At 44.5% G+C, this 25,203-nt stretch overlaps 1 protein-coding gene across 5 annotated transcripts in view; it reads right to left on the bottom strand.

Moving 5' to 3' along the window:
• Positions 1-18,424, bottom strand: part of LOC143942454 (uncharacterized) — a 96,657-nt gene extending 78,233 nt beyond the window's left edge. For 2 of the 5 annotated variants that reach the window (XM_077463756.1, XM_077463758.1), the window contains exons 1-4: positions 18,315-18,412; positions 13,672-14,205; positions 4,982-5,071; positions 2,593-2,993 (exon numbers count right to left, since the gene is read on the bottom strand). In XM_077463756.1, the coding sequence (XP_077319882.1) occupies positions 2,593-2,993; positions 4,982-5,071; positions 13,672-14,071 (891 nt within the window). In that variant the 5' untranslated portion in view covers positions 14,072-14,205; positions 18,315-18,412. Of the gene's footprint in view, positions 1-2,592; positions 2,994-4,981; positions 5,072-13,671; positions 14,206-18,314 lie in introns of all 5 variants that reach the window. The other 3 variants (XM_077463757.1, XM_077463760.1, XM_077463759.1) reach the window with 3 other exon arrangements.
• Positions 18,425-25,203: the final 6,779 nt, after the last annotated feature.

Genomic DNA, 25,203 nt, shown 5'->3' with positions numbered 1-25,203 from the left:
CTGTTCACATCTATGCAGATGACGTGAGTTTTTATAGGGATGTCCATCCTGTCCCTTACACCCCTTTCACACTGGGGTGCTTTGCAGGTCCTAAAGCGCTAAAAATAGCGTCTGCAAAGCACCCTGAAGGAGTGGCTTCTGTGTCTCCAGTGTGAAAACCCCCGAGGGCTTTCACACTGGAGCGGTGCGCTGGCAGGACAGAAAAAAAAAAAAAAAAAAAGAAGAAGTCCTGCTAGCAGCATCTTTGGAGCGGTGTGTATACCGCTCCTGCCTATTGAAATGAATGGGCAGCGTGGCTATAGCACTGGCATAGCGCTGCTGTAGCAGTGCTTTGCATGTGGTTTTAACCCTTTTTTTGGCCACTAGCAGGGGTTAAAAGCGCCCCGCTAGCAGCCGAATACCCCTGCAAATACGACGGTAAAGCGCAGCTGAAAATAGCAACGCTTTACCGCCAACAGACCCACCGCCCCAGTGTGAAAGGAGCCCTATTCCTAGAATTCAGCTACAGTATTAAACCATATGGTTATGTTTCTTTATAGATCACCATTGAATTCGCCCCTGAAGAGTTGGTATACCCCAAGGAAACGCGTCGGGCTTACATAGATGGATGATGTCCATACAGATTATTTTATGTCTCATATTGTTTTACTCTAGATTTTCCAACACCATTCAGCCCTTCCAGTGGCCCATGTAGTGCAAGACTTCTCTTTACCCCATGATATGCTAAGTACCATGGCATCAATGTTTATGTGTGGTTTTTAGCATGCCATGCGTCTATGCGATCTTGTGTAGAGGTCGACCGATATATCGGCCGATATTTGCCGTTTTTTTAATAATCGCCATTGGACGATTTTGCTGATAAAAAGCCGATTTATAACTACAGAGGGACTTTGAAATGACTTCTGTATAGAAGTCAGTGTGAGTTGTCTGAGTCGTCATAGCAACACTTTCCTCCTCTCTGGGCAGACTGCCAAGAAAAGAACTAAATGATACAATGTTTACACTTGAATGAATGAAGTCATCTCTGTGTGTAGAAGTTCTCAGTTTAACCATTTAAAGACTAAATCTTTTCTGACACTTGTTGCTTACAAGTAAAAATCCTGTATTTTCTGCCAGAAAATCACTTAGACCCCCCAAAAATTATATATATATTTTTAGCAGAGATCCTAGGGAATAAAATAGCGGTTGTTGCAATATTTTATGTCACACGGCATTTGCACAGAGGTCTTTCAAATGCATTTTTTTTGGGGAAAAAAAATACACTATTTAAAAATAAAATATAAACAGTAAAGTTAGCCCATTTTTTTTTTTCGGCCAAAAGTTTTGACTACCTGTTTTTATTTAATAGATAGGTTTTTTTTTTTTTATCTAAATCATACATACAAGTAAACTGATTGGAGGTTTGTTTTGTTTAATAAATGTTTAAATGTAAGAAATTTTCTGTATCACTTATGAAGACTGCTTTCACACTGGAGCGTTGATGGTAAAACGCAAGTTTTAGCGGCTCTTTACTATCATTTTAGCGGTGCTATTTGGCTGCTAGTGGGGCACATATATAACCCAGCTAGCGGCCAAGGAAGAGGTTAAATGCACCCATCGCATTGCATGCGCTTCGGCAGTGGTGCCCATTCATATCAACGGGCAGGAGTGGTGGAGGAGCGGTATATACCACTCCAAACGTGCTGCTTGCAGGACTTTTTTTTTTTTTAAGATCCTGCCAGCGCATCGCCTCAGTGTGAAAGCACTCTGTCTTTCACACAGACTGCAGGGGAGCCATTTTGCAGGCACTTTACAGGCGCTATTTTTAGCCCAAAAGCGCCTGAAAAACGCACCAATGGGAAAGGTGTGTTAGATCAAGGGGGATTTAAAAAAGAATAATAATAAATAAAAAAGGAAAAAATAAATAAAATAAAAATCGGCCTAACATATCGGCCCAAAAAAATCGGCATCATATATCGGCTATCGGCCGCCATGATTTCTAAATATCGGCATCGGCCAGAGAAAAACCCATATCGGTCGACCTCTAATCTTGTGTATGCCTTTCAGTATGCTGTACATGATTTCACAAGGTATAATAAAATGTTCTTCGTCAAGACTGCTCTTTGGTATACATCTCTCATTTAAAGTCCCCAACCCCCCCCCCCCCCCCCCTTTTTGTTGTAACCCATAAAAGCAATACTGTGTTTTATATCCCACATGCTTACGCTATAAAGTGATTGGCTTCTACAAAGTCCTGCCGACCAACCTTTCTCTCTTTCTGGTGGGCACTGATGAGGCTACAATGATAGGTGGCACTGCTTAGCAGCAGTTAATGTTGAATGTGAGGGACCAATGTCTCATTTACACAAGCTGGTAATCCGTTTGCTTGCAGGCAGCACATGCATGGGAGGACGTACATGGAGGCCCTCCTGCCAAAATAGGCCTATGCTGGAGCCGCCTTTCAGCTATATCGCGGGGCGCAAAGAGGTTAAATGGAAATGTGGCAACATGCTGGGCAAACACAATACTTCTGCATATTAGAAGATGCACCAATAGTGAAAATTATTATATGCAAAGTAGCACAGCAGTAATTATAAACGAAAGAGTCCGTACCGGTTGTTTCGAGTGGTTATCCTTCTTCAGGTGGTTATCCTTCTTAGGGTGGTTATCCTTTTTCGGGCGGTCATCTTTCTTCAAGGTTGCTTCAGAAGCTTTCTTTTTTCGGGGGATGTGTATTTTCGGTGAAGTAAGCGCAAGTTCATAGAGATCATCAAGAGGATCACGGCTGGTTCTCCTTTTTCTCCTTGCCTGGTCTGCTCCAGGAACCCTCTGCTTGGCCAACTTTGGACCGGTGACTTGAGCATCTGAAGCAATTCTTTGAATCTCTTGGGGTATTTCCTCCCTTACATGAGGAACACCATCCTTAAAAACACTCAGACTACTGGTGCGCCTCAAGGAGTCATCAACAGCAGATAACTTGTCCTTTAAGTTCTGCATGTGCTTTCGACCTAAAGCTAAAAACATAGAAGGAAAAAAAAAAAAAAAAGAAGATAATCCTAAAGTAAACCTGTCAGTTGGTAAATTCTGCTAAACTGCTAACAAGCGGGCAAGCAGAGGTGTGTACACAAACGTTCAATCATCTTCAAACCACCTAGGAGCATTGAAACCACAGTTTGAAAGTATTGGCAGGAAACACTAAGAATCCAAATATTAATTACGTTTCCAGTAAAACGTGTTTTAGCACAGGAATTCTTAAAATTTAATGCAGTTTAACCACTTCACACAGCACATTCACCCCTTTCCTGCCCAGGCCACTTTTCAGCTTACAGCGATGTCGCACTTTGAAGGACAATGGCCCGGTCATGTAACACTGTACCCAAATGACATTTATAATTTTATTCACACAAATAGAGCTTTTGTAAGAGTTTTTTTTTTTTTTTTATCGCTTTAGAAGCCACCCTGGCATTCAAGAGGTTCAGCTGCTTTTTCTTTAGCCAGCACAATGGCCATCATATAAAAGTGATCACTTTTACAGTACGAAGAGGAAGAAGAAGGAGAAAGGAGAAGAGGAAGAAGAAAGGAGAAAGGAGAAGAGGAAGAAGAAAGGAGAAAGGAGAAGAGGAAGAAGAAAGGAGAAGAGGAAGAGGAAGAAGAAAGGAGAAGAGGAAGAAGAAGGAGAAAGGAGAAGAGGAAGAAGAAGGAGAAAGGAGGAGAGGAAGAAGAAGGAGAAAGGAGGAGGAGGAGAAAGGAGGAGGAGGAGGAGGAGGAGCAGAAGGAGGAGGAGCAGAAGGAGAAGAAGAAGGAGGAGAAGGAGGAGGAGAAGAAGGAGGAGGAGAAGAAGGAGGAGGAGAAGAAGGAGGAGGAGAAGAAGAAGGAGGAGGAGAAGAAGGAGAAGAAGGAGGAGGAGAAGAAGGAGAAGAAGGAGGAGGAGGAGAAGGAGGAGAAGAAGAAGAAGGAGAAAGGAGAAGATCTCGATGCAACCTCATCTTTTAAGTTGGGTTCACACTAGAACATGGCAGGAGAACCCTGTGATCTATTTGCATTACACACATGTTGGTAAGCAGCGATTTGCTCCACACGTGAAGTGTCACCGCAAATGTCAGAGTGAGAGAAATAATTCTAGGGTCATCTCTAAATTGATAATCTGGCTTTTAAAGTGTCACCTATGGAAAATTATAAGCACCACAGTTTTTTTTGCCCTTGCAAAATAACTGGGCTAACGTTGTGGTTTTGTGAAACTCATTAAAGAAAAAAAAAAAAAATCATACATATTTTATTTTGGGGGGGGGGGTTCTAAGTAATTTTCTAGCCAAGAATACCAATTTTAACTTGTAAGCAACAAATGTCAGAAAAAGGCCCCGTCTTAAAGTGGTTAAATGATAAGGTTCACTAATCGCTTTAACATGCTTAGCATCAATTTACTCGATGCAACCTCATCTTTTAAAGTTGGGTTCACACTAGAACATGGCAGGGGAAACCTGCGATCTATTTGCATTGCACACACAAATTGGCTCCTGGTATTTGTCCACCCCCTGTACTTCTCCCCTACATCCCCACCGCTCCATTACAGCATTAAGTTTACTGCCAAATTGTGCTTAAACTTCTTCAGATCCACGCTATAGCCGAATGATGGCTACAGCGCGGACCTACTTTGCCGGGAGGACGTCTAGTTAAACACCTGCAGCTGCCACATCATACACAACATCATCACACTGAAGGAAGTTCATGCACATTAATAACTGTTCACTACAGAGCATGCAGCTGAAGCAGAAAAACAAACCGTTAGGTTACAAGAAAGGTGGTGATATCAAATGGCATTATAGGACAGGTCCACGTCAAGCATGCGCTAGGTAAATGGAGGGTACAATCCACCAATAGGCATACGAAGGGAAGGAAGCGTCCGTGCAAACACACAAAAGCAATGGATTATGGAGAGGAATGAGGAGGTCAGCACACAGAAGCGCTCTGTGTTGGAAGGTCGGCACCTTCATAAATAACTTACTGGTTCCTTGTTCGCTCGCTCCACGGGGGGCATTAAAGATGGCGCTGCTTGGCAGTGGCTTGAAATTAAGAAGTTTTGAAATAGGAACACCTGTGGATGACCCCATAATGTTGTGGTTATAAATGAACAAGTTTAATGAATAAAAGATATTTTGTGCAATGCTGATCCCAGAGGAGTCCCACCATTTACAATTCTTTCTTGAGCATTAGAGTCCGTTCACACTGGGGACATCAGAGGACTGTGCCGGGCCGTCTTGCTCAGCACGGTCCCAAAGGAAGACAATTTTCCTGGTTTACTATCAGCTCAGTTAAGACCACTGTGCTGCGGTGGTGTGCGCTGAGAAAACAGCATGCAGCACCTTTTTCAACAGTGCGGTGCAACATCCACTGCAGCCATTAGGATTGAGGTAAACTAATGAATGGACACACGATTGGAATTTTGGTCAGAAAAAGCTCTGATGGGTTTCCTGACAGAATTCTGATGGGATTTTGCTCAAGCAGTCTTGCGCACACACACGGTCACACCAAATTCCGAGCATCAAAAGAACGTGGCGATGTACAACACGGGACTAGAAAGAGGAAGTCCAATACTCAGTAGCCAATAGCTTCCGTCTCGTAGTTGAATCTGAGCATGCTTGAGTTTTTTGCGCGTTGGAATTGCATACACATGATCGGAATTTCCGAAAGAAACCTTTTCCGTCTGAAAAATTTAGAACATGCTTTCAATCTCTTGCTGGCGGAAATTCGGATAGCGAAATTTTCTGATGGAGCCTACACACAGTCGCATTTTCCCGACGAAAAGCTGTCATCTGTCTTTTGCTGGCCGAAATTCCAACCGTGTGTACGCGCCATTAATTTTGTGACATTTCATTAAAGTTTGAAAAAAAAAAATAATAAAAACATAAAATTGTGGGAGCGATGGGCAGGAAGTCGAGTGTACCCACCACGACTCTATGCCCTTGGAGGACCAGAGCGACGTCATACGACACTTCCGCCCTCCAGCCTTAACCACTTTCAGACCGGACCATTTTGCTGGTAAATGACCAGAGGTCTTTTTACACTTTGGCACTGCGCTGCTTTAACTGGTAATTGCGCGGTCATGCAATGTTGTACCCAAACAAAATTTGCGTCCTTTTCTTCCCACAAATAGAGCTTTCTTTTGATGGTATTTGATTGCCTCTGCGATTTTTATTTTTTGCGATATAAACGTAAAAAGACCGCAAATTTTGAAAAAAAATGATATTTTCTACTTTTTGTTATTAGAAAAATCCAATAAACTCAATTTTAGTCATACATTTAGGCCAAAATGTATTCAGCCACATGTCTTTGGTAAAAAAAAAGTCAATAATTGTATATTTATTGGTTTGCGCAAAAGTTGTCACATCTACAAACTAAGGTACGTTTTCTGGAATTTACGCAGCTTTTAGTTTACGACTGCCTATCTCATTTCTTGAGGTGCTAAAATGACAGGGCAGTACAAAACCCCCCCAAATGACCCCATTTTGGAAAGTAGACCCCCTAAGGAAATTGATAAGAGGCATGTTGAGCCCATTGAATATTTTATTTTTTTGCCTCAAGCGATTGAATAATGACAAAAAAAAAATTTTTTTTTTTTTTTTACACAAAGTTGTCACTAAATGATATATTGCTCACACATGCTATGGGCGTATGTGAAATGACACCCCAAAATAAATTCTGCTGCTTCTCCTGAGTACGGGGATACCACATATGTGGGACTTTTTGGGAGCCTAGCCGCGTACAGGGCCCCGAAAACCAAGCACCGCCTTCAGGCTTTCTAAGGGCGTAAATTTTTGATTTCACGCCTCACTACCTATTACAGTTTTGAAGGCCATAAAATGCCAAGATGGCACAAAACCCCCACAAATGACCCCATTTTAGAAAGTAGACACCCCAAGCTATTTGCTGAGAGGCATGTTGAGTCCATGGAATATTTTATATTTTGCCACAAGTTGCGGGAAAATTACAAACTTTTTTTTTTTTTTTTTTTTTTTCACAAAGTTGTCACTAAATGATATATTGCTCATGCATGCCATGGGCATATGTGAAATGACACCCCAAAATAAATTCTGCTGCTTCTCCTGAGTACGGGGATACCACATATGTGGGACTTTTTGGGAGCCTAGCCGCGTACGGGGCCCCGAAAACCAAGCACCGCCTTCAGGCTTTCTAAGGGCGTAATTTTTTGAGTTCACTTCTCACTACCTATTACAGTTTTGAAGGCCATAAAATGCCAAGATGGCACAAAACCCCCACAAATGACCCCATTTTAGAAAGTAGACACCCCAAGCTATTTGCTGAGAGGCATGTTGAGTCCATGGAATATTTTATATTTTGCCACAAGTTGCGGGAAAATTACAAACTTTTTTTTTTTTTCACAAAGTTGTCACTAAATGATATATTGCTCACGCATGCCATGGGCATATGTGAAATGACACCCCAAAATAAATTCTGCTGCTTCTCCTGAGTACGGGGATACCACATATGTGGGACTTTTTGGGAGCCTAGCCGCGTACGGGGCCCCAAAAACCAAGCACCGCCTTCAGGCTTTCTAAGGGCGTTACAGTTTTGAAGGCCATAAAATGCCAAGATGGCACAAACCCCCCCCCCCAAATGACCCCATTTTAGAAAGTAGACACCCCTAAATTTAGGGGTACACTAGTGAGACTAGGTAATAAATGGCGGGTGCCCTGAAACTATAAAAAAATAACTAACCAACCAGCGTCACCTGTAACAGTTATATGGTGATCACTGGTGAAAGGGTTAACTAGGGGGCAATCAGGGGGCTTTATGCGGTAGTATATGGGGGTCCCTGGCGCTATAAAAAGCTGCGGCGAACCTAAATACCTACCTGCCTAACTAGCGTCACCTGTGACACTAATACAGCGATCAGAAAAACGATCGCTTATTAGGCTGGGTTCACACTGGAGCGATGCGGGAACGCCACGAATGCGCGGCGGGTTCCCGCATCGCATGCCTCCCGGCGGCAGTTCACACTGCCCTATGCGAACTGCTGGGAGTGTCAGTGAAATGTTAATGACACCTCCAGATCAGTTCGCATATCGCAGTGCGATCTGCAAACTTGGATCGCATGGTGTGAACACCCATGCGATCCGATTCTGCTGCGGACCAAAAAAAGGGTCCCGTGCGAGTTTGCGGCGGGTGCGGCGGGTGCGACACGAATTCAGCCATACTATCTGTATAGCTGAACTCGAATCGCACAGAGATCGGATGTGATTTGCACTGCAGTGCGGTGCGAATCACATCCGTTCTCATAAACCGCTGCAATGTGAACCCAGCCTTAGTGACACTGGCGACGGGGGGTGATCACGGGGTTAAACCTTTATTGGGGGGGTTAGGGGGGTACCTTAGAACTAAAGGGGGCTAACCCTAACTGCCCTAACAGTTATTAGTCACAAATGACACCTGCCGGGTGATCAGGGGGTTAAACCTTTATTAGGTAATAAATGGCGGGTGCCCTGAAACTATAAAAAAATAACTAACCAACCAGCGTCACCTGTAACAGTTATATGGTGATCACTGGTGAAAGGGTTAACTAGGGGGCAATCAGGGGGCTTTATGCGGTAGTATATGGGGGTCCCTAGCGCTATAAAAAGCTGCGGCGAACCTAAATACCTACCTGCCTAACTAGCGTCACCTGTGACACTAATACGGCGATCAGAAAAATGATCGCTTATTAGGCTGGGTTCACACTGGAGCGATGCGGAAACGCCGCGAATCCGCGGCGGGTTCCCGCATCGCATGCCTCCCGGCGGCAGTTCACACTGCCCTATGCGAACTGCTGGGAGTGTCAGTGAAATGTTACTGACACCCCCAGATCAGTTCGCATATCGCAGTGCGATCTGCAAACTCGGATCGCATGGTGTGAACACCCATGCGATCCGATTCTGCTGCGGGCCAAAAAAAGGGTCCCGTGCGAATTTGCGGCGGGTGCGGCGGGTGTGGCGGGTGCGGCGGGTGCGGCGAATGGCTGAACTCGAATCGCACAGAGATCGGATGTGATTTGCACTGCAGTGCGGTGCGAATCACATTCGTTCTCATAAACCGCTGCAATGTGAACCCAGCCTTAGTGACACTGGCGACGGGGGGTGATCACGGGGTTAAACCTTTATTGGGGGGGTTAGGGGGGTACATTAGAACTAAAGGGGGCTAACCCTAACTGCCCTAACAGTTATTACAGTCACAAATGACACCAATGCAAAAAAAAAAAAAAAAAAAAAAAAAATGACATTGGTGTCACTGTGACTGGGGGGGCAGGGGTAATTGGGGGGGTGATCGGGGGGTAAAGGGGGGGTGTGAGTGTGCCTGGCATGTTCTACTGTGTGTGGGATGTGTTGGTGCAACTCACTGATCCGCTCTCCTCCGTGTCGGAACGAAAAATACCGACACGGAGGAGAGAATACATCACTTCCTCTCCTGTGTTTACATTACAGGAGAGGAAGTGATGTCACCGGGGATTTCCATTCGTCGGGAGCGATCGCGAGGGGGTGGCCATGAATGAATGGCCGTCCCCTCGTCCGGGATCGCTCCCGAACGAAAACCGACCGCCGCAGGCACCGGGCGGGGGCCCGATCGGGCCCCCGACCCGCGGGAGGCAAATCACGTACATGTACGTGCTTATGCCTGCCCGTGCCATTCTGCCGACGTACATCGGCGTGAGGCGGTCGGCAAGTGGTTAAAGGGCCCTTTTGTTTTTCTGTTTTTTTTTATGTGTAAAATATGTGAGGTCTTTTGGACCCCCAGATCTCACAGTAAAGAGGTCCTGTCATGCTTTTTTTTTCCTATTACAAGGGATGTTTACATTTCTTGTAACAGGAATAAAACATTACATTTTTTTTTTTAAAAAGGGACAGTGTAAAAATGGTAGGTATCCATTTACTCGATGTAACATCTTTCACATTATACAAAAAAAAAAAAGTGTGTGTGTGTGTGTAGTGGGTAGTGGGTAGCACTCTCACCTAGCAGTAAAAAGGGTCGCTGGTTCAAGTCCCAACCACGGCACTACCTGCCTGGAGTTTGTATGTTCTCCCTGCGTGGGTTTCCTCCAGCTACTCCGGTTTCCTCCCACACTCCAAAGACGTGCTGGGAGGTTAATCGGATCTTGTCTAAATTGGCCCTAGTATATGAATGCGAGTTAGGGACCTTAGATTGAAAGCTCCTTGAGGGTAGGGACTGATGTGAATATACACACACAGTGTCTCACAAAAGTACGTACAGCCCTCGCAATTCACTTAGGGGTGTACTGACTTTTGTTGCCAGCGGTTTAAACATTAATGGCTGTGTGTTGAGTTATTTTGAGGGGACAGCAAATTTACACTGTTATACAAGCTGTACACTTACTACTTTAGTACGGGTTTAACACAGCAGCCCACCTCAAGTTGCATCAAGCGTCTGTTTTTGCAAGACCCCCAACTTTGGCCAAGGGCAGGTCTGAATGAGGCAGAAGCAATCAGTAGCTCTTCCTTGCAGAGAACCTTTTCTATGAAGTATGGACCCAGAGACCGGCAACTTCAGCAAAATTGGTCCTTAAGATTTTATTTTATTTTTTCTCTCTGCTGCAGTTCAGTAACAAATGACAGGTCTGGTACCTTCTGCAGACTGGAGCTGCTAGTGAAATGAACAGAAGAAAACTAAATGAGCTCATATCCGTCACTTGGCTCTCTCCTCCTATCAACATGTCCCTTGTTAGAAAATGAGAATAGTACATAAGACCAATAAACAAAAATAAATAAATAAATGTTGGCTTACTGAAATGCAGGGTGGATAAAAATCTATTGTTTAAAAAATAAATAAAATAAAAAACAAAAAACAAAAAAAAAAAAACTTTTCTATCAACTTTATTTTAGTAAAATGCATCTAAAGATAGATGCCACACCACATTGATGCCGTAATTCATGCAAAAGGAGCCCTGATCATTGAGTGTATACTATACACGGACAGACTTCTTACTAAGCCAACATTTTTGGATTACAATTTTTTATTTTTTATTTTTTTAAGTTTTGAGGTGTCACTATCTGTAAGCCTTAATCATCAAAATTAAAAGAAAAATGCTTGAAATATATCACTCTGTGTGTAACGCATCTATTTAGAATTATAGGAGTTTCACTTTTTGAATTGAATTACCAAAATAAATTACCGTATTTATTGGCGTATAACACGCTTCTTAATTTTAAGAGGGGATTTTGAAAATTTGAAATAAAGAACTCAGAAGCAAAATAGGGGTCAGTGCCCATCAACGCAGCCTCACCAGAGCCCATCAACATAGCCTTATCACTGCCCATCAACGCAGCCTCAACAGTGCAGCTTGATCAGTGCCCATCTGCAGCCTCACCAATACTCATCAATGGAGCCTCATCAGTGTCCATCTGCAGTATCACCAGTGCCCATCAACACAGCCCTACCAGTGCCCATCAACGCATCCTCTCCAGTGCAGCTTGATTAGTGCCCATCTGCAGGCTCATCAGTACAGTATCAGCAGTGCCCATCAAAATAGCCTTATCACTGCCCATCAACGCAGCTTTACCAGTGCAGCTTTATCAGTGCCCATCTGCAGCCTCACCAGTACTCATCACTGCAGCCTTATCAGTGCCCATCTGCAGTATCACCAGTGCAACCTCATCATTGCAGCCTTATCAGTGCCCATCTGCAGTATCACCAGTGCAGCCTCATCAGTGCCCATCTGCAGTATCACCATTGCAGACTCGCCAGTGCCCATCTGCAGCCTCATCACTGCCCATCAATGCAGCCTCACCAGTGCAGCTTGATCAGTGCCCATCTGCAGCCTCATCACTGCCCATCAACGCAGCCTCACCAGTGCAGCTTGATCAGTGCCCATCTGCAGCCTCACCAGTACTCATCATTGCAGCCTTATCAGTGCCCATCTGCAGTATCACCATTGCAGCCTTACCAGTGCCCATCGATGCAGCCTCACTAGTGCAGCTTGATCAGTGCCCATCTGCAGCCTCATCACTGCCCATCAATGCAGCCTCACCAGTGCAGCTTGATCAGTGCCCATCTGCAGCCTCACCAGTACTCATCATTGCAGCCTTATCAGTGCCCATCTGCAGTATCACCATTGCAGCCTTACCAGTGCCCATCGATGCAGCCTCACTAGTGCCACTTGATCAGCGCCCATCCGCAGCCTCAACAGTGCCGCTTGTTCAGTGCCCATCTGCAGTATCACCATTGCAGCCTCACCAGTGCCCAACACAGCCTTGCCAGTGCTGCTTGATTAGTGGCCATCTGCAGCCCCATGTCAGATTACACAGAGCAGGGATCTCTTCGTTTACTCAGCGGCCTCTGTAATAAAGCCCATCTGGACCGGCTCTTATGATAGACAGAACACTGGTCCAATGCCGGGACATGTGACATCTATCATAGGGAGCCAGTCCAGGAAGCGGGACCTCATAACAGAGGTCGCCGAGTAAACAGGAGATCCTTGCTCTGTGTAATCTGGTGGCGCTCGTCCCACCCCCCTCCGAGGCATCCCAGCGCAAATATTGGCATATTGGCTCCGGATGACGTCTGTATGATGAAACGCGTAGGGCGTGGCCAGAAAACGTACACCTTCAGCGTAGACGGCGAGGAAGCCAAACGGGACTTTTAAACACACAGCAATACAAAACATGTTTTTTAACTTACTAAATGTGAGTAGTTTTATGTTGATTGAAATAAATTCATTTTTAAACATACTACACTATGGATAGTCCTCTTTCCTGTCATATGTAAATGAGGTATAATATACCCACGGAGGAACGAGGGACCCCCCCCAGCACCACAACAGAGGCAGTCCAGGAAGCGACACAGTGGCTCATACTGTGAAGGCTGATCCACCCCGGATGGGGTCATACCTCTGGTGAGAGCAAAATTCATAAGTGGTCACCGGGCACTGGGAACAGAAACTGAAGTCACCCCCTCCACTCCTCCCTCATACATAGAAGATTTTTTCACCACTTGATTATATATATATATATATATATTTATATTTATATCTCATATCTTTATCACTGTCTTTTTTTATCATCATATTTTTTTCACTTTTTACTAATTTTTAGCAACATTTTTCACTTATTTTGTACCCAATCTCCATTAATTTTTATACTTTTTATATTCGTATATATTTTTTCACCAATCTTCACTTGTCTCACTATTTTTTTATTTTTTCATTTTTTCAATTTATGGTTGGACACTTACTTCATTATTGGATATTTGTTCTGGTTTTGTACATTTAAACAAAGACACCTGTTTTTGTCACAGTCACTGGCACTTTAGCATCTGCATGTAAAGGAATAGCATATTTGTCTATATATACATTTTTTATATTTTGTATTTACTATTAAGATTGATTGAACAATATCATTTTAGAGTATTATACTCTTTCACCTTTAAATTTTTATTTTTATTAATTTTTAAAAAAAAATCTCTACTTTAAATTATCTGCCAGCACGCTGGTAAATTTATACATTCTTTTCCATTCTTTTGTATTTTTTGTTTAAATGGTATAGCGCCAAATCTATTTCCTTCTCTTATCCGTCTTACTGTTCCATCCATTGGGTGGAAATTAATAGAGGCTGCTCTTACCAATATCATATCCCTTTATTCCATAGCGCGACCTACCCCCCTTCTTTTTATTCCTATAATGGATCATCTCACCTTTTTCTTGGTTTTTAAAAAAGACACCCATAAAGCCATTGGGGTTCCAAGGTTTAAGGGGGCTCTTCCTGGTCTTCCGACGCGGCATGGCCTTCCTGGCTGCATCCGGTTCTGTACTTTGCCCCAACCTGAAGGAAACGGCACTAATATCGGAGAAGTCTGGTGGACCAGCGCTGCCCGGAATCAATGTTGATTGAAGAGTTGTGATAAGAGCGCTTGTGTTGCTAATTATTCTAGAGGGTCCCCGAATGGATAGACTCTGCCGCCATCGTTCCCTTAGATCTTTCAGCGGAGTGTGTGTGTTTTGAGGGATGGAGTCCAGAGGAACAGAACTTGTCTCAAGATCTAGGACAGAGAGAGATTTTATGTGCGGCTTTTCCACAATTCTCATAACATTCATTTTCCAGTAAGATTCTCAATGCTGGTTCTCCCTGAAGCCTTTCCCAGTATTATTCCCTGAAGCTTTTACAACGATGTCTTTTGTCATTTGGTAATTCTTACTGTAACTCCTCATAGGGCCAGTGTCAGTTCTTCCTAGCAAGACAACACCAAGCGGTTACTTTTCTGAATAAAACTGTACCAAAGAACAATGAGATACAGGGTACGAAGTGCAAAGAACAACGGGATACAAGGTACGAAGTGCAAAGAACAATGGGATACAAGGTACGAAGTGCACCGAAAGGAAAATTTTGGTGCCGAAACCGAAAATTAAGGATGCACTAGGCCAAAAACCAATACCAAAAATGACAGTTTTTAAAAAAATGTATAATATACATTTGCATTATATTTGACTTTTTAATTAATATCAGTTTAAATCAGGGCTCGACAAATCCCAGGCGCCAGGCCGCCGTTGCGACTAGAAATTGTGCACTGGCGCCTGGGTTTTTGTCACTGACAGGTGCCTCTGTTGCTCTGTGTCTGGTAGTCGGGATGGAGCAGGAAGAGAGTAGCTCAGCAGCCTCCAACATCCTCCTCCCTTCTCCACACACTGTTGGCAGAGCAGCGCCACAGTGTGTGAAACTGTATGTAGAGAGGAGCTGTCAAAATTGAGGCTGAATGTCGGGGTGGGCGTGACCCAGCTTTCCAACACCAGCCAATGGGATGGGATCTGGGCGGGCCGATACGTGTATGTGGCCCTTCCTCTTTCTTAAGCAGCCCAATCATTGGCTGGATAGCTGCGGGTCCCGCCCACCCCCCTCTGACATCACGCTGAATTTGTTAGCTCCTCTCTCTCTCTCTCTCCATACAGTTTCACACAGTGCAGCACTGCAGGGAGCATTCAGTTTCACAGTTACACTATCGGCTGTGAAACCTGCCAGTGCCATCCAGTGCCACCTGCCAATGCAATCCAGTGCCACCTGCCAATGCAATCCAGTGCCACCTGCCAATGCCAGTTAGTGCAATCCAGTGCCACCCTGTGCCACGTGCCAAGCAGTGCTACCTGCCAATAACATCTGTCAGTGCCACCTGCCAGTGCCAGTTAGTGCCACCTGCCAGCGCCAACCAGTGCAATCCAGTGTCACTTGCCAGTGCCAACCATTTCTACCTGCCAGTGCCACCTGTCAGTGCAATCCAGTGCTACCTGCCAGTTAGTGCCACCTGCCAGTGCCAATCATTGCCATCCAGTGCCACCTGCCAATGCCAGTTAGTGCCACCTGCTAGTTAGTGCCACCTGCCAGTTCAATCCAGTGCCACCTATTAATGCAATCCAGTGCCACCTGCCAATCTGTGCCACCCATTGCCACCTGCCAGTGCAATCCAGTGCCACCTACCAATGCCAGTTAGTGCCACCTGCCAATGTCATCTGCCAGTGCCAAGCAGTGCCAAGTGGCAGTGCCACCTGTCAGTGCAATCCAGTGCCACCTACCAATGCCATCTGCCAGTGCCAAGCAGTGCCACCTACCAATGCAATCCAGTGCCACCTGCCAGTTAGTGCCGCCTGCCAGTGCTGCCCATCAGTTCCAATCTCAATGCCGCCCCATCAGTGCCCATTAGTGCAGCCTATCAAAGCACATCAGTGAAGGAGAAAAAAAACTTGTTTGCAAAATCTTATAAAAAAAACAAAAGTTGCTTTTTTTAAAAATGTTTAATATTGTCTTTTTCTCTTGGCATCAGGCATGAGCAATTCTTATTGTCCGATGCCCCAGACATGCAGTTCTGTGCGCTGGGCAGAGGATTTAAATAACTGGCTCCAAACTTTTTCAGCTGGCTCCTAGATAGCAAATTTGTCAAGCCCTGGTTTAAATGAATATGAATTTAGTCTGCAGTCTCTAAGCATCTCTTGTATCATGTCCCCAGCCCTCTAAGCATCTCTTGTATCATGTCCCCAGTCTCTAAGTATCTCTTGTATCATGTCCCCAGTCTCTAAGCATCTCTTGCATCATGTCTTCAATCGCTTACTTAAACACACTTCTAATAGTATTTGCAAAATTTTGACTCGGTGCACCTCTAACAGACATAATACAGGAGACTGTCAGAGACTGCAGACATGATACAAGAGAGCAATGCAGCCTTGTCCATCAGATGCAGCCTACCAGTCATGCAGCAGCCTGCCTGTGCCCATCAGATGCAGCAGCCTGTCATGCAGCCTTACCAGTGCCTGTGCCCATCAGATGCAGCAGCCTGCTGGTGCCAGTCATGCAGCCTCACTAGTGCCCATCAGATGCAGCAGCCTGCCAGTGCCCATCATGTAGCCTCACCAGTGCCCATCAGATGCAGCAGCCAGCCTGTGCTCATCATGCAGCCTCCTCAGTGCCTGTGCCCATCAGATGCAGAAGCCTGCCTGTGTCCGGATCAGAGCAGTGATCTCCATGGAATTTGAATTGCCAGGGCCGCAGTAACCATGACCCTCCTCCTGTGATCACATCACACTGATTCAATGACCTGCCATTGGATCAGTGTGGCGTCTATCAAGGGAAGCGGCACATTGTTACTGCGGCCTGGGCGATTCATCTCCCTGAAACAGGGAGATCGCTGCTCTGCAATGAGAGGAGGGAAGGGAAGAGGTAGGACAGGACCCTGACCAGGAGCACACTCCGCAATGAGTGGCACCCGGCGGTGCGGCTGCCTCTACTGCACGATTGTCTGCATTTTTTTTTTCTTTCGGCAGTGCAAAGAACAAGGAGATACAAACGTGCGATGTTCAAAGAACAAAGAGATACAACACAGTGCATCCCATATTCAGTATCTGCCTTGTGCTGTGTAGAATACCGTACAGCCCATATACAATTTATCAAAACATTGCTTAGGTGGAGACAACTATAAACATTGTAACATTTAGATCAAAGGGATGAACTTCAGGTCTGTAAATGAGGGCACTTAAAGACTAAACCTTTTTTCTGACATTTGAGAATATATATATATATATATATATATATATATATATATATATATATATATATATATATATATATATATATATATATATATATATATATATATATATATATATATATATATATATTTTTTTTCCAAGCAGAGACCCTAGAGAATATAATTTTGGTTGTTGCAATATTTTACGTCACACTGTATTTGCGCAGCAGTCTTTCAAAGCACAATTTTTTGGGAAAAAATACACTTTAATGAATAAAAAAAAAAAAAAAAAAAACTAAACAGTAAAGTTGGGCCAATTTTTTTGTACAATGTGAAAAACGATGCCACTCTGCAAGAATCATCTTTATTTCAAGAAAAAAAACAAAAACAAATCGGGAGTCTCATTTTAGCCAGAATCATGCAGCTCTGCCTAGCCAGTGTTTTTGTGTGCTGCTTTTACTAGGAGAAGACATGGATTCTATTCCCTGCTTCGCAGCAATACAGAATCCTTTTCTTCCCTCTCTGTCAGAACGGCGATCTGTCTTGCTCACATAGGGCACAGCTCCATTCTGAGTCTTCGGCAAGTGTCGGCGGACATCGAGTGCTCACCGCCCCCACAGATCAGCTTCTGCTGTGAATAATCCCTTGCCTACCGGGCACTGCCACCCCCTTCCTGCCCAGGGCAATGTTCAGCTTGTTGCGCTTTGAATGACAATTACGCAGTCATGCAACACTGTACACATATGACATTTTTATCATAATTTCGCACAAATAGCGCTTTCTTTTGGTGGTACGGTAAAACTTTGGTTTGAGAGCGTTTTGCAAGACGATCAAAACCTTTACACATCACTTTAACCACTTCAATACACGCTCACTGATGGGCACCAAGTGCCGTCCCTATAGGGCATTGCTTGGCTTCCCTGTCGGTCCTGGGTGGGCATTCCTGGAGGGGTCTGCGCTGATTAATTACCCCCCCAGGAGAGCAGACGATTGGCTCTCCTTTAGTCGTGTCAGTTTATTCTTTTACTCAAAAAAAAGTATGTTTTTCTTAAAAATTGCATTTGTATGACCGCTGTGAAAATATGGTGTGACAAAGTATTGCAACGACCGCCATTTTATTTTCCGAGGTCTCTGCTACAAAAAAAACTAAAATAAAAAATAAATAAGTAACTTGTAAACAACAAATGAGAGGAATGGGCCTGAAGGGGTTAATGGGGGGTTCCTATAGAAAGGTGTACAGAACACACAGCCCCGTGTCCTCCAATGTTATATATACTCTCTATACACCCCTCCCCCGTACCCGACACACACCCCGCACCCCCCGATCTCACCGGTCCCGCCAGCTGCGCTCCGCCCGCCGTTTTCATATCCCTTCCATTTCAACCTCCCAACTTCTCGTATGATTGGCCGCCCATGCCTGTGACCTCACATCCAGTACCGCCCCCGTCTGTGACTCCATATTCAGCCCCGCCCCTTCTGTGACCTCACGTCCAGTCCCGCCTCTTCCTGATCCTCCCCCGGAAGCAAGCCATGTCACTAAAAGGCGACGGGAATCGCGCAGTCGCCATTTTGCTCTAGGGAGAAAAAAAAATCCCCGTTAGAGTCCGCTTCAGCCTCTTGGGGGAAATTCGCTATTTAGGCTCGCTTTAACGAAATTAAGACCGGTGCCCGGGATAACAAACTTAAAAAAAAGAGAGATTCCGCAGCGGTACCTGCTCCGTCTAACGCTCTGAGCTGCTGGTGTGCCCTCAACTAAGATGGACGACGTGGACTCGGCTATTCGGTTGGGATTGGGGAAGCTGGAGAATAAAAAAAAAGGGCACGCGCTTCAAAAGGAAGGAAATATCCGCCTGAACGGTACCATTGTCAGTCTGTAGAGTTTTCTGGCAGATGAGTGAGGCCGCTGTTCCGTCAGATTAGGCGACCAAATTTGTAACGGAAGTGACGTTCCGTCGCCGCCATCTTGCTACAACCTGCATACCTCCATTGTAAGGATAGAGTGGGAAGGGGTAAACGGACATCTTGTTACACCCACCGGAGTTTTGCATTGTATACTTATTTTTAACAGTAAAGTGAGTTTATAAAGTGAAATACAGCATTTAAAACGCCGTCTGACTGGTTTGATGTTGAATTTTAAAAGTAGCGACAAGCCTGCTACTCTGACAAAAAGTTTGCTACTTTTAAATTCCAACATATAAACTTTCAGACTGAGTTCTAAATACTGTATTTCACTATATAAACTCAGATTATTGTTTAAAGTAAGTGTAAAATGCAAAACTCCGGTGGGTGTAACAAGATGTCTGCTTGCCCCCTTCCCACTCTATCCTTACTATGGAGGAGTGCGGGGTGTAGCAAAATGGCGGCGACGGAACGTCACTTCGATTACAAATTCTGACAAAACACTGCCGTCAGATTCGGCAACCCATCAACATTGGTAACGGAAGTGACGATCCGTCGCTGCCATCTTGCTACACCCCACACTCATCCACAGTAAGGATATACTGAGAAGGGGGCAAGCGGACATCTGTTACACCCGCTGGAGTTTTGCATTTCACACTTATTTTTAACAGTAAAGTGAGTTTATATAGTGAAATTCTGTATTTTCAAATCCATCTGACTGTTTTGATGTTTAATTTTAAAAGCAGCGGTCTGTGAGATCAGCAGGTTTGCCACTGCTTTTAAAATTCAACATATGTATTTCACTATATAATCTCAGTTTACTGGTAAAAATAAGTGTAAAATGCAAGACTCCGGTGGGTTTAACAAAATGTCCGCTTGCTGCCTTCACACTGTATCCTTAGTTTGGAGGAGTGCGGGGTGTAGCAAGATGGCGGTGAGAGAACATCACTTCCGTTACAAATCCTGACGGGTCGCCTAATCTGACGAAACACCGGTGTCCTGTCAGAAAGCCACTGCCCATCAGAATATGTAACAGAAGCATACCCCCAACAGTTTGAGATGGGAATGAGGGACACCTACTAGAAAACGCATGTAGGCAGAGGACACGCCCCTTAACCACTTAAGCCCCGGGTCATTTGGCTGGCCAAAGACCAGACCAGTTTTTGCGATTCGCCAGTGTGTCGCTTTAACTGACAATTGCGCAGTTGTGCGGCGTGGCTCCCAAACAAAATTGACGTCTTTTTTTTCCCCCCACAAATAGAGCTTTCTTTTGGTGTTATTTGATCAACTGCGGTTTTTATTTTTTGCAAATTTGAAAAAAAATGCATTATTTTTAACTTTTTGCTATTATAAATATCCCCCAAAAATATATAAAAAACATATTTTTTTCCTCAGGTTAGGCTGATAAGTATTCTTCTACATATTTTTGATAATAAAAAATCACAATAACCGTTTATTGATTGGTTTGCTCAAAAGTTATAGCGTCTACAAAATAGAGGATAGATATATGGCATTTTTATTAATATATATTTTTTTTACTAGTAATGGCGGCGATCAGCAATTTTTATCGTGACTACGACATTATGGCGGACGCATCGGACACTTTTGACACATTTTTGGGACCATTGGCATTAATACAGCAATCAGTGCGATTAAAATTGCATTGATTACTGTAAAAATGTCACTGGCAGTGAAGGGGTTAACACTAGAGGGCAGGGTAGGGGTTAATATGTATCCTATTTTGTGTTCTAACTGAAGGGGGGATGGGACTGTGCAGGGAAACTAACAGATTGCTGTTCATACTCTGTATGGACAGACGATCTGTCAGTTCCCTGCTCAGAGAACCGGAAACTGTGTGCCCTGAGCGATCACGGGAGCCAACGTAACATAATGGCGATTCGCGCAGCCGAGCCATGCTGGTCGGCATGCGGTTAAAGGGTACATAACTGTAGTACTAACCCCAGAAGGAGCTGCTGGTTATCTTTGGGCTTACCGTTACCTTCCGCTTCTTCTCATGGCACGTCTAGGGAATGTCCCGTGGTAAATGACCCACTAACTTGAGACTGACAATAGATCCAGTTGAATGGATTTTATTTGCAAACTTCAACCATTGAACAGTCTTTCAACTTGGGATCAGAGGGTTGGAAAGGAAAGTTCAGGTACTCTCAATGTCAAAGTCAAAAACGTTAAGGAACTTGCTTACTTTGACTGCATCCAGAGAATAGCCATTCTCAGCTGGATGAACACTCAGGTTGGACAGTCCCTCTCTCACAAGGCCTAGCAGCCAACAAGGTGCTTGCTTAGGAACAAAATCTTATCACCGACATTGTTGCAGAACACATAGGAAACTAAGCTGTAGAACACTTGTAGGATACCTGGATCTTTCAACCAGCTTGGCGATATCCACAAGTCCAGGTTCTCTCGGTTACTTCAGCCCTTCCAGGCTCGTTAAGAAAACCAAACTCACTCGTGGTAATCTTCTAAAGAGTCCTCCCCTGGAATGCTTGAATTTCAATGGGTCTCTCCCGAACCGGAGAGGGCACCCAACCAACTCAAAATCCTCCATAGCCTTCCTGGGGGCTGGTCAGGAGGACCAGGACCAAGTACTCAACACTTCATACTGGACCAGAAACCCAGAATCACGTGACATCCATGTCTTAAATACCCTCTCCCAGAAGGCACAGCAGGAGGGCCACTCCCACTGACCTGGCTCCGAAAGAGAGTAACCAAACGCCTGACTAGACCATAGTTCCACGCCTGCCACCAGAGACAGTGCCCCCCCTGTGGCCAGGCTGAACATTTCACAGTTAATTTTCAAGAAAGCTGCGCTAAATATGATCCAAAAATTATTTGTGAAAAATAAAGTACTAAAAAACAATATCAAACAATATATACCAAACTCTAATTAAAAGAATGTGTATATTCAAAAAATAATAATAATAATATTCAAAAAAATTTTTTCCATATCACCATCTACACACAAAAAAGTTCATTTCATATAGAAAAATAGATTCTCTTTGATTGTAGTTCCCACCGTGAAACACACCACACCGGTAAAGGAAAAAGGTGTCCTCAAAGATGCAGAAAACAGAACTCCACCACCAATATTACTGCCGCTTACCAGCTAGACTGGTCCCATCACAGAGACCAGATATGGCCACAATAAGAAAGCACTCCTTCTGCACATGGACCACCAGGAGGATAAAGCTCTGTTCAGACGTTTGGACTGGTCCTACGGCCACACCACTCATTGCCCGGCACATACAGAAACAAGAAGGGTCGCCATAGTGTAGTAAATTCTTACGTTTAATAAATAAATAAAAGGTTGCACTTACATCCAACTGAGAAAACAGTTCGCTGTGTTACAAACAACAATATTGCCGGCCGGCTTCGTGAACGCTGCCCGTTGCTTCCGGGTTCAACGTGGAACGCGGTGACGTCAATACGCCATCCCCGGCGTCTGCACACTCGCCGGACTCTTCTCCGAAGGCATCCTGGGTTCAGGCGTTGATTGTGCATGCAAAGGCTGAAAAATCTTCAGGTTCTCTCTCCAAGCTCTGAGAAACAACCTCACCACTTCCTTCCGCAACACATAAACACATAAACGGTGCCTCGTGCGGGGAAAAGATCAGCTCAGACTCCTCCCACTGGGTGCTGGCTCCTGTAGATTTTTGCAGGCTTTTGATACAGACTCCTCCCATGCTTACGCACCTCAGTGAAATTTTTTCCAAAATGGCGCTGACCTCTGTGGCGCAGTTTGAAAAACACATTCTTCACCCTCTGTTCCAAGGTAACGGTAAATCCAGGACGACGAGCCCTCACATGTTGCGGCCACCGGGAGCAACGGGGTGCCCTCCCTCACGGTACCGGTACTCCTGGGCCATGTACCACAAAATTACCAAACTTCAGGGTTCTGTAGAGGACATATGTGGGTACCTCCCAGACTGTAGAAATTTGATCTTTGACACCCTGGTAAAAACTGTCAACAATTTCTCCGGTGCCATGGATCCTAAAAGTACACCAACACCAGGAGGTTGTACAGCTAGTGTCAAGGGACTCAGGTGCCAAGTTCGGGGTCCAGGGGACCCATGGCCAGCCGGTACCGGGTCCCCAAAGTCACCAGGTCCTAGCCATGACCCTTCCCAAACCAATTCGGACTTAACATAGGAGTCTATGGGGGGGAGAAGACCAATGTGGGAGCGAATAGCTCGGGAACCATTTAGGCTAGGGGTCCCAACTTTTGGCTCATGGTAGAGGACATCTATGCTACTTATGGTCCAAAGCTGGGACCCAGGGCACCGATGGCTGGTCGGTACCAGACCTGGAAAGCTACCAGAGCATTTGAGATAGGGTTGACCGAATTTGGAACTTTGCGCTCCCATTATCGGGGAACTCGCCAAACCCAAACTGGTGTATCGTCGAGTTGCGGGTGGACCCCCACCCTGGCACCCCCCCTAGGGTGGGGCGGGCACGCTAGACAGATCTCTGGCCAGCTTGGTGCAAAATGCGATCAAAGTGACCAATTTTGAGCTCCAGTTTCCAGTCTTTGGGAAAAAAATTATATAAAATCATGCCAAAACTGTTCGATGTGTCTGCCATAATGTCGCAGTCCCGATAAAAATCACTGATCACCGCCATTACTAGTAAAAAAAAATTAATAAGAAAAATGCCATAAAACTATGCCCTATTTTGTAGACACTATAACTTTTGCGCAAACCAATCAATAAATGCTTATTATTTTTTTTACCAAAAATATGTAGAAGCATACGTATCAGCCTAAACTGAGGGAAAAAAAAAAATTTTTAATCTATTTTTTGGGGATATTTATTATGGCAAAAAGTAAAAAATAATACGTTTTTTTTCAAAATTGTCCCTTTTTTGTTTATAGCGCAAAATAAAAACAACTGAGGTGATCAAATACCACCAAAAGAAAGCTCTATTTGTGGGGGAAAAAGGACGTCAATTTTGTTACGGAGCCACGTCGCACAACCGCACAATTGTCAGTTAAAGCGTCACAGTGCCAATCCACAAAAAGTGCTCTGGTCTTTGGCCAGCCAAATGGTCCGGGCCTGAAGTGGTTAATGAATTAACGAAAAACGAACCAGTAAAGTTAGCCCAATTTTTTTCGTATAATGTTAAAGATTTTACGCTGCGAGAATCATGATCTTTTTATTCTAAGCAAAAAAATTGTGATTCTCATTTTGATTTTGGACAGAATCGTGTAGCTCTACAGGAGGCACACCTCCAGCTCTGCATTTCTCATTGGCCCTCTTATGACTCATGCCCCCCTCCGTTCCTGGCAAACTCTCACCAGAGTGAGAGAGAGCTGTTTATGATGTCATATGCCTAGGCTAATGACCAGACAAGAAAGAGGAAGTATAAGGGATTTATTGGCAGAAAAAAAAATGTTTTACTATCCAAAGTTAAAACAAAAACAAGGGCAGAAGATTTAATAGATGGAAAGATGAAAAAATGACTGAAGTTCCACTTTAAGTGGTTAAAAAAAAAAGTTACTTTTTTCCCCCCAAAAAGCTGCACAAATAACGTGGGACAAACAATTGCAAAACCCAACAATTTATTCTCCAGGGCCTCTGCTTTAAAACTTATATATAATGTTTGGGGGCTCTAAGTAATTTTATAGCAAAAAATACTGATTATTACAAAAAAGTGTCAGAAAAAGCCTGAAAATTTGAAGTGAATAATCTGGCAAAAACAAAATGCAGAGCCATGGCTCAAATCAGGAGAGTCATGGGAGTAGCATAGAGTTCAAGGGTCATGAGAAACAAGACATAAGGCAAGGGTGTCTAAGCAATCGGGCAGGGAGCTGTCCAGCATCACTGGTGGCTTGTTGAAAAAAGTTACTGTCAGACACAGCAGAGGTCCTGGATTCAGGTCCAGGCCCTGACTGATGGCCAGGTGATGGTGAGATGGGTTGTCTTGCTACACCACGCACCTTTATCCTGCGTCCAATGGGGATTTTTGGGTCCGGATGTTTGGTCCGATCCTTTATATACCATGGCCTATAACCGATGTAATTTCAGAAGCCCCATAAGTGAATGCGCGGCCCATGAGTGTAGAACTGGAGCGATGATACAGGAGTTTTGGACCCACCACTGACTTGACAACTTGCCACAAGAGGTCGCTACATGCATATGGTCAGTGGGAATTTACAGGTAACTCAGAAACAGGGCCGGTGCTACCACTAGGCGAATTAGGCAATCGCCTAGGGCGCACTGCTGCCTAGGGCGCCTGGCTGCTGGTTTCTCTAATCCCTGTTCCCCACCAGTCTCCGTGTTATGTAGATGTTCGGGGGAGGTGCGG

Source organism: Lithobates pipiens, unplaced genomic scaffold, assembly GCF_037356315.1.
Source record: "Lithobates pipiens isolate NorthernLeopardFrog02 unplaced genomic scaffold, aLitPip1_a1.2 Scaffold_30, whole genome shotgun sequence".
Lineage (NCBI taxonomy): Eukaryota > Metazoa > Chordata > Amphibia > Anura > Ranidae > Lithobates > Lithobates pipiens.
Note: the sequence above shows the minus strand (reverse complement) of the source record. Positions and strands in the feature narration are given on the sequence as shown.